Below are 9,756 nucleotides of genomic sequence, written 5' to 3'. Positions count from 1 at the left end.
ATATATATGAGTGTGTGTGCTGCCTTGCATATGCCTGCAAATATGTTTGATACCACTGTTGCATTATGTGTTTATTTCATTTAGTAAAAACAGAGTAAATGTAACAAAAAAGAACAAAAGCCATTCATGGCATTTTTTAAATTATTTTTGTTGCGTCTTAACAGCAGTTTCAGAAATGACAGAGAATTTTAAAGACATAAATAAAAGTATAATGACTTTTAATCAGAAATTGCACTTCTGGCCCATCATACCAAGGGAATAAAAAAAGGCTAATATATTTTCCATATTTGGTTTCTGATAAATATTTCTTGCATTCTATGTGTTACAATATTTTGCCCCATTACATAATGTATAAAACGAAGTAAACATAAGCATCTCAGCAGTTGAGATTTTTAAATGACTCTATGTTCAATCTAACTAATTTCAGTGTTATGTGGTTAAATTGGCAGATTTGATAGCACCTGAGATTTACAGTATGTTGTATTACAAGAACAGTATAGATCAGATTAAATCTGACTATTTTCATATTAAGTTTAAAAAGCTTGTCTAAACACATTTATTATTATACATTATATATTGATTATCTTAAAATCAGAAAAAAAAAAAAAATTTCAGTGGACTTTTTCTTTTTCTGACGTGTGGATTCCATATTTTCTTTCTTTTCTTAAGAATGCATTGCAATTACCGTATTGTCCCGAATATAAGACAATATTTTTTTCTTGGAAATACATCTGAAAAAACGCGGTCGTCTTATGTTCAGGGTCTAGACTTTGACATGTCAATAATACACCCACAACACTAGGTGGTGCCAAATACGCATAAAACGAGTGTGCCATGAAATACGTCATGCGCGTTGTAAAGATCGCAAGTAAAAACAAAGGCAAAAGAAAACCTTACATCTGCATGAGTCGTGACTGTCACGTTAGCCTGATGGCACCAAACTCCCTTTGTGATTTTAAAACGTAAGACAGTACCCAGATTTGAAGACTACAGTAAGATTTAACTTCTACTGTTAATAAGATTTTGGTAGGCTACTATTAGATGGATAGCCTAAATGTCCTAATTCAGATGGGCTACCTGTTTTTTTTTTTTTAATGGTATATCAAAAAGTGTATATTTTTTAAATGTGATTGTTGGTACATTTTACCAGTTTTTACCATACTTTCAAAACAAAAATTAAAATAGGAAAAATATGCAATATGAAAATAATTGAAGACAACATGTGTTTTACTGAGAAAAAACAAGATTTGGTTTTTAAAAAGCCTTTTTCCAAAAGGTACATCTGGAAAAAGGGGGGTCGTCTTATAATCAGGGTCGTCTTATATTTGGGCCAATACGGTATAAACTGGTGCAGGATTTTACTGTTTTTCCTGTGTGATAGATACTACAGTATTATTATAACCAAGGATAAATTAAGTCAACAGTGCAGAAACTTGATTGAATTACATATTTTGTAAACCAATGAGACTATGAGTGGTTATTTATGACTAAAATATGAGGAAGAATAGGCAGAATCTTTTGAGGAAGCAGGAAGCATTGGAAGACCTGAGAGCGGGTCTGTCTTGCAATGAGCCAAAGCCTGCTTGTAGTTGATCTTCTCCTTTGTGATGGGGTCAGTCAGCTCCTTTGCATAGTTGATCTCTTCCTGAAGCTCTCTCATCATTGTGCTGTCAATCATCTTGGAGCTGACAGCATCCACAATGTTAACTCTTCCTGCTTTGTTGGGGTTCACCAACCCGCCTGTCAGAAATTGTGCCTCCATATATCTCATGGCATTCTCTTTGGGCATCCACCCTTTCTGAACAGCCTCTCCAACTGACAGACGTTCTTTGGTGATAGGGTCCTCAACTCCAGTGAAAGCCTTTTGAGCATTTAATAACCGTTGTAGTTGACTGGACTCAATAAGACCTCGATCAGCTGCTTTGTGGACAGAATATCTTATGCTGTTGCTGATGTCCACAATGCCACCAGTGGCTGCCTGTGCTTCAAGCAGTTTTTGTGCAGTGTTGGTGTCAATCATCTTTTGATCCGTGGCACTGCGGACATTACGACATGAATCAGTGTGTACATCATACACACCACAAATGGGGAACTCTTCATTAAGCTGTTGAGTTGGTTGGCTGGTAACTGGGGTGTATGGCCGAGATTTTGTTTCACCAGCCACAAGAAGAGCAAACTCTGAGATCGGCATTTTGCCATCCTTGTACTGCTGTAGTTGGTATTTAGTCACCCTGCCTTCTTTTAGTGCATTTTTGATGGAGTACTGTTTGCCACTCTTCCGATCTTGCAAAACAGATATCTCACCATCAGGTCCCATTGTGGTGATTTCCTCCCAGTCACACTCTAGTTCCTGTAATTGTATGTACTGGCTGCGATCAATGAAGCCTTGCATGTAAGCATCATATGGTGACATGTCTTTACCAGTGTTAGGGTCCAAGATGCTGATCTTTGTAGACACATTGACTTCTTTAGTGCGAGTCTCCGAGGAATCCTCCTTCTTCAAACTGTTCTTTAGCTCCCTGATTATGTTATCTCGTTTATGAATTTTGTCCTTCTCATCCAGGATGTCCCTTTCCAGCCTCTGACCATCTGATTCCATTTTAATGCTTCTTTGCCTGTTCATTTGATTTCTTTCATTCATCAGCCTACTCTGCTGGTGGAATGAGATGCTGATGTTTTGTCTTTCAGATTCCAAAGTTCTCAGCTCTCTCTGGAGGTTTTCTTTTTCTCGTTGCAGCTTGTCCTGATCATGAATCAAGTTGGTCTCCTCCAGAGATGTGGTAGTTCTTTTACTTGCTTGTCGCTGCAGTTTCTCATTTAGACGGTGCATTTCATCCTCAAGGTCTCGTCTGGCATTTTTCTTCTGAAGTAATTGTTCTCTAAAGTGAGACCGTTCTGCTTCCACAGCCTGATCTTTCTCTACACGAACAACGTCTTTATAGATGGTCTTCTCAACCGACTTCTCTCGCTGCAAGATTTCTATCTCCAGTGTTAATTTCCTGATGTCTCTCTCTAAACGCATAATGTCACTGCTCTCCTTATCTATGTCTGTTCGAAGACCATTAGTCAGTTTATCTAGTTTTGGATCCCTCTCAACTTTCAGAACTTCCTCTATGACTATGTTCTCTTCAATAGGAGGTGGGGCAGTTTCTAGCTCATGGATTCTGGATTTAATTTGTCTCAGCTCAGTTTCCACCTGGATCTTTCTTTGCCTTTCATCACTGCTCCTGATGACTATCTCCTTGTCCTCTATGAGTGCTCTCATCTGCTGTACCTCTAGCTCCAATTTTCTCCGATTCTTCACTTCTTCATCTAGACTCCTACCTAGCCTATCATGATCAAGGATCTGCCTTGGATCCTTTTGTAGACGCACTACCTCTTCCACTACTACTTTGTCCTCTGGTTTTTGTCTCTCAAGCTGAATATATTTATTCTGAAGATCAAACACCATTTCCTCTATAGTTCTGCGCCTCTGAGTTTCTTCACGGACCTCTCTCCTGAGACGATCTGCCTCCTTCTCCAGAAGTGGGTCATCAACATACTTAGTTACATCTTTAGTGACAATCTTGGTCTCAACCTTTGACTTTTCTGCCTTCCATTCATCCCTGTCATTTCTAAGACGGATAAGCTCATCCTGCAAAGTACTGTAGGTTTTTTGCAGGGAATATACTTGATCGGAGAGCCTCTGTATTTCTCTTACATTCTCTGGACTTCTTTCCTCTTTTACAACCTCCTGAACTACTTCCTTATACTCAATTTTGGGTTTCTGTGCATACAGCACTCCCAGCTCTGTTCTGACAAGACTAATTTGTCTCTCAAAGTCTGAGAACTGTCTGCTATTGTCTTGAAGCTCCCTTCTCAAGCGATGCATCTCTGCCTCTGTCTCAGGTGACACCCTGAAGTTCTCATTAATTATTTCTTTGACTTCCACTTTGGGCTTCATCCTTTGTATTTGGATATGGTGTGACTGAAGGTTGCTAAGCTCAGTAATGAGACTTCTGTTCTCATTTCTCACTTCTTCTATTGTAGTCAGAAGATCTTTAGACTCACTTATGAGTCCAGGGTCCTGCTCAACCCTTTTCACCTCCTTGGTGACAACTTTTGGCTCTAAAGTTGGAATGAGCCTCTCAAGAGTATTGATCTGGCTCCTGGTTTGGGAGATTTCACTTTTCAGTGATTTGCTCCTCTCACCTTCATCTGAGATAGCCATCTCAAATGTCATAACTGCCTTCAACATTTCTGGATCTTTTTCCAGTCTTACTACTTCCTTTTGCACCACCTTCTCCTTTATGTTTTGCTTCTTTTGCTCCAAAATTTTCATCTCTGTTTGTAGGTGAGCCTTCTCTTGATCTTTAACTTTAAGTTCACTTCTCAATTTGCTTATGTTTTCTCGAATGTTTGATGCTTCTAAATCCAACTGAGGGTCTTTCTCTACCTCTGTCACTTCTCTTGTCACTAGCTTGGGCTTGGTGTTCTTAAGTTCACTTTCTAGGCTATTGATCTTTCTGGACAGTACCTCAATCTCACTCTGTGTTTTGGTGCGTTTCAGTGCTTCTTCATGAATTTTCTTTTGAAAGTCCTCCACATTGGCCTCAAGCTTTGGGTCACGGTAATACTGCAGAACCTCCTTCTCCTCCACTCGCTCTACTCCTCTTCGATTCTTCAGAGATAAATATCTGTTCTTGATGGTGCTCAGGCTATTCTCTGCGTTGGTACGGTTTGCAATTTCCTCCTTTAATTCTTTCTGGAGAACTTCAGTGTCCTCAGCGGCTTTTTGTTGCATCTGTTGTTGTTGTACTGCATTTACTTTTACCACATTCTGTGTAAATGGAGGAAAGACCAGTTAATATTTCAAAGATGATTAGTTTGAACACTTTATATGGATGTTTTAATTTTCATAACAAAGATAAAATGGATTTTAATATAACATGATACAAATGATCCCTTCTGATCACTGGTAAACTACAAAAAATGTTGATAACATTTGCACCTCAGCCATGATGGACTTTGCTAAGTTCATCTGGTTGAGTAATTGTTCACTTTCAGCGGCTGTCTCAGCATAACGGTTTGTAAGATCCTTCTCCTGTAGTACAACAAAATAAAGAATTAAGTATTTAATTGATATTAGGAATTTTATGTCATGTTGTACATTTTAGGTATCTCACCTGTTTTGCAACAGAGCTAGCTAGGGTGGAGGTGTGAAGTCTTTTAGCATCTATCGCAGGTATGTCATCAAGAGTAGCTTTGTACTTAACACAATTCATCTCATATTCCTGCCCAAAATAAATGCAATATACAATTTAATAACATGGTTTAATCCCAAAAAAATTGTACCATTAAAGTCTTTTCACATTTTTATTATGAGAGTGTTTTAGTGCGATGGTAAAATAAAAACAAAAATAATAAATAAAAAAAACCATCTACATTACGAGATCAAAGTCACAGCATTTTGAGAGTACGGTCAAAATTACGAGAATAAAGTCATAGCAATATGAAATTAAAGTCATCATATTTTGAAAAAGTCAGACTTATCAGATTAATGTCAGTTTTTTAAGAATAAAGTCAAAATTACGAGAATAAAGTCATAGCAATACAAGATTAACATCACAACATTTTGAAAATATAGTATGCTGTGTGAATAGCTTTAATAATTAATGTGAAAATTCCACCTACTCTGCAAAAAAACGTCTGTGGCATCCAACCTTTCTTTTGTCACATGTATTGAACATGAAAAACAGAAATTTTTTTGTGGAGTAGGTGGTGGAATCTTCACATTAGTTAAGTTTAAATATGCAATACAGGTGCATCTCAATAAATTAGAATGTCGGGTTTTTGTTAAATGTGAGCCAAAATCATCACAATTAAAAGAACCAAAGACTTAAACTACTTCAGTCTGTGTGCACTGAATTTATTTAATACACGAGTTTCACAATTTGAATTGAATTACTGAAATAAATGAACTTTTCCACGACATTCTAATTTATTGAGATGCACCTTTATATACTTCTCAAAATTCTCAAAATATTATGTTGATTAATCTTGTATTGCTACAAATTTATTCTTGTAATTTTGACTTCATTCTCAAAATATTACCACTTTAATCTCATAATGCTACAACTTCATTCACAAAATATTACCACTTTAATTTCATAATGCTTCAACTTCATTCTAAAATACTTTTCGACTTAATCTCACAACTTTATTCTCATAATTTTGACCTTATTCTCAAAAAATTATAACTATAATCTCTTAATCTTAGATTTATTTGATTTCTTTTTTTCATGGCAATAAAACACTGTCATAGTTTTATAACCCCATATAAATAAAAATTTATATTTGGTGTGTAATTCTGGATTAAGACATTTACTGTAGCTCAAATATTTAACTTACTTTTAGAGAATTCTGGAGGTCCTTGGAGAGATCAACCACCCTGTCCATGTCATTGCCTTTCCTCTGTATATCCTCTATCACCCTCTTTTGAGAAAAGAAAATCACATTGAGAATTGTACTTTTTTTTCTATCATTTATTTTTATGTAATCTGATATAGTCTACAAATCTAACCTTAACTTTTCCACGACATTCTAATTTATTGAGATGCACCTTTATATACTTCTCAAAATTCTCAAAATATTATGTTGATTAATCTTGTATTGCTACAAATTTATTCTTGTAATTTTGACTTCATTCTCAAAATATTACCACTTTAATCTCATAATGCTACAACTTCATTCACAAAATATTACCACTTTAATTTCATAATGCTTCAACTTCATTCTAAAATACTTTTCGACTTAATCTCACAACTTTATTCTCATAATTTTGACCTTATTCTCAAAAAATTATAACTATAATCTCTTAATCTTAGATTTATTTGATTTCTTTTTTTCATGGCAATAAAACACTGTCATAGTTTTATAACCCCATATAAATAAAAATTTATATTTGGTGTGTAATTCTGGATTAAGACATTTACTGTAGCTCAAATATTTAACTTACTTTTAGAGAATTCTGGAGGTCCTTGGAGAGATCAACCACCCTGTCCATGTCATTGCCTTTCCTCTGTATATCCTCTATCACCCTCTTTTGAGAAAAGAAAATCACATTGAGAATTGTACTTTTTTTTCTATCATTTATTTTTATGTAATCTGATATAGTCTACAAATCTAACCTTCTGAGAGTTCTGCTTTGCATTGACTTGAGACAAATCATCTGTGGGGTTAATCTTGTTGTTAGGTAGATTATATAAGAAGGAGCTCAGTGATTGGCTCACATTCTGGAAGTCCTGGTGTTTTGTGTTAGCCTCTTGCAAAAGCCTCTCTCTCAGGAAATATAAAGACATTTTTAAGACAACATTATACTGAAGCAACAACAACTTTAAACAGTTTAGAATAAAATATTATTTTAGATTAATTTTTGCCTTTTTACATACATTTTTAAGCATGAGTAGAACTTACCTTTCATTCAGCTGGTTGCTCACATTGGCATATCGGCTTTGAAGATTCTTAATTTCTGCTTCCTGTCGGCGTATATCAGGACAGTACTCCTGGTGACCCTGCTGAAGTGAACTGCATAACTTCTTAAGTGCCTCTAGTTCCTCGCTAAGCTTTTGCATCTCACTTTGAGTTCCAGCAACATCTTTTCTCAAACCCTGGATGAAAGACAGGATATTTTGTTAGTATGCATACGATTCAAGCATTTGTTATGTGCCATGGCATTACCTGAGATGCAGTCTCCAAAACCAAATAACTTTGTTCTAAGGCACAGGTCCCAAATATTTTATATAACTTTTTTATGTGTAAAAAAAACACTGAGTTAAAAAAAAAAAAAAAAAAGTAAGAAAATCTAGGAATATTTTAATGTCATAGCTGTGGTTATGTAACCCAGGTAAATGATTCACAGAGAAGGAAGACATGAAGTCGTAATGGGAATACATCCTAGTAAATTAAAGATGAAGTATGTCTTTACCTGAATCTCCTGTGTATGGATTTGAATGGCACTAGGTTTGTCTGGGATGGCACCATCATCACTGAGCTGTTTCTCAAATCCTGAGACAGTGCTGTCCATCTTCCTCAGCTGTCTCTCCAATACCATAGAAGCATTTGCTCTAATGTTAAAAAGAGGCAACAGAGTTGAAACATCTAGAATTCTATAATTTCCTATATTAATACATTTTTAATTATACATACTTCTTTCTGTAGAGATCAATGAGAGCAGCTAGACTGTCTTGTTTGTTTTTGGCATCACTGAGTTTTTGAGGTAGAGTGGAAGAGGTTGGCCCATTAATGTCCTTTGAAAGTAAAGGTTCCAGGTCCTTTTGGGCTGCAGCCCTCTGTTTTTCCAACTGCTGGAGAGCTGCAGTTGTTCTCTGTTTAGAGAATAATAATCTAAAATAATGTTAAACTGAAAAAAATAAAAATAAAACAATAAGTAAAAGTTACTTAATTTCTGTTTTGCAAGTTTTTGCAAGCATTTTTTTAAAGTAAAATTTAAGTATGGAATTAAATAAAATCTTCTTAACTGAGTTATATAAAATTAGCAAAGGAAATAAGTAAATTTAATATGGCCAGTTAGAGTTTGATGAATCATTTTTACTTAATTATTTTAAGTTTACCCTGCAATACTCAAGTACATTTCGCTCAGTCACGGTTTGTAAACTTTACTCAAACAACATAGCACTGAAGAAAATAAACATGTCATTAAAGCATGTGGTTCACTTACGAACATGTACGTAAGCAAGTAGACAGCTCCTTATTCTTTTTAAGGTAATATGTTGACTCAAAGTGAAGTTATTAACCAAATGAACACAGAGACCTCAATACTTGGCACATGATACACAATGACAGTAACAATCAGTGAATAGTTTTTGAGTATGAATGGGTCATTTTGAGTAGAAAATGAACTCTAGATGTCACAAAACAGCAAGTAACTAAACCTAAAAACAAAAGCAACCATAAAACAGTGTCAATACATCTCAAAAAGAGAAAACAATTTTTTACCTTATTAATTATTCATGCCCAAGTGCATGATGGGAACAACAGGATTATGACTTTGATATTTACTTAAACAATCTTTGTAAAAATAACAAACAATTCCAAGTAAAATATACTTATAACTTCACATTTTAAATTCTACAAGATTAAACTGAGTACTAATAATGAATTTACAGTTTTTTTAAAATTTTTTTATTCTTGCCTGAACTAAATTATTTAATGTACAAATTAAATTTGTTTTTCTGTATTATTTACTTCACCACAAAATCATTTTTATCAGTGTGGTGCCTTTGTTCCACTGACAATTTTTTTCTAAAAACCATTGCTTTAGAGCAGTGGTTTTAAACTCTGTTCCTGAGGCCACATAACACTGCACATTTTGAATGTCTGCTTTGTCTGACACATCCATTTCAGGCCTTGGAGTTTCTAGTAATGTGCTGATGACCTAAATCAGATGTGTTTGATTGAACAGGGTTGAGAACCACTGCTTTGGATTAAGGTTGACAGCCATGAAATCAACCTTATATCGGTTTTATTGCATACCATAATTTTTAATACAGTTTACTTCTAGTTAGATATCTAAAGCATGTCTCACCTCTTGCTCCTTCAGACGTTTAGTGAGGTCTGTGGCAGGATCAGTGCGGTTCAGTGGGGCTCTTAGACTGCTCAGAGTGTCCATCTCAACTTGAGCTAGATCTTTATCCATTTGGTTTAGGCGGCTAGCTAGTTCTACAGCTTTGGAGTTCTCCTCAGCTCTTGGAGCAG

At 35.4% G+C, this 9,756-nt stretch overlaps 1 protein-coding gene across 1 annotated transcript in view; it reads right to left on the bottom strand.

The window, feature by feature from the left end:
* Positions 1 to 1,451: 1,451 nt before the first annotated feature.
* The window catches only part of LOC107742557 (envoplakin-like), a 14,346-nt gene continuing 6,041 nt past the window's right edge, over positions 1,452 to 9,756 (bottom strand). The window contains exons 3-10 of the mRNA XM_016555577.1: positions 8,188 to 8,366; positions 7,967 to 8,105; positions 7,456 to 7,649; positions 7,170 to 7,320; positions 6,998 to 7,081; positions 5,166 to 5,273; positions 4,991 to 5,083; positions 1,452 to 4,819 (exon numbers count right to left, since the gene is read on the bottom strand). Coding sequence (XP_016411063.1) covers positions 1,478 to 4,819; positions 4,991 to 5,083; positions 5,166 to 5,273; positions 6,998 to 7,081; positions 7,170 to 7,320; positions 7,456 to 7,649; positions 7,967 to 8,105; positions 8,188 to 8,366 — 4,290 coding nt within the window. The 3' untranslated portion in view covers positions 1,452 to 1,477. The remainder of the gene's footprint in view (positions 4,820 to 4,990; positions 5,084 to 5,165; positions 5,274 to 6,997; positions 7,082 to 7,169; positions 7,321 to 7,455; positions 7,650 to 7,966; positions 8,106 to 8,187; positions 8,367 to 9,756) is intronic.

Source organism: Sinocyclocheilus rhinocerous, unplaced genomic scaffold (assembly GCF_001515625.1).
Source record: "Sinocyclocheilus rhinocerous isolate Xijiao unplaced genomic scaffold, SAMN03320098_v1.1 scaffold1699, whole genome shotgun sequence".
Taxonomy (NCBI): Eukaryota; Metazoa; Chordata; class Actinopteri; order Cypriniformes; family Cyprinidae; genus Sinocyclocheilus; species Sinocyclocheilus rhinocerous.
Note: the sequence above shows the minus strand (reverse complement) of the source record. Positions and strands in the feature narration are given on the sequence as shown.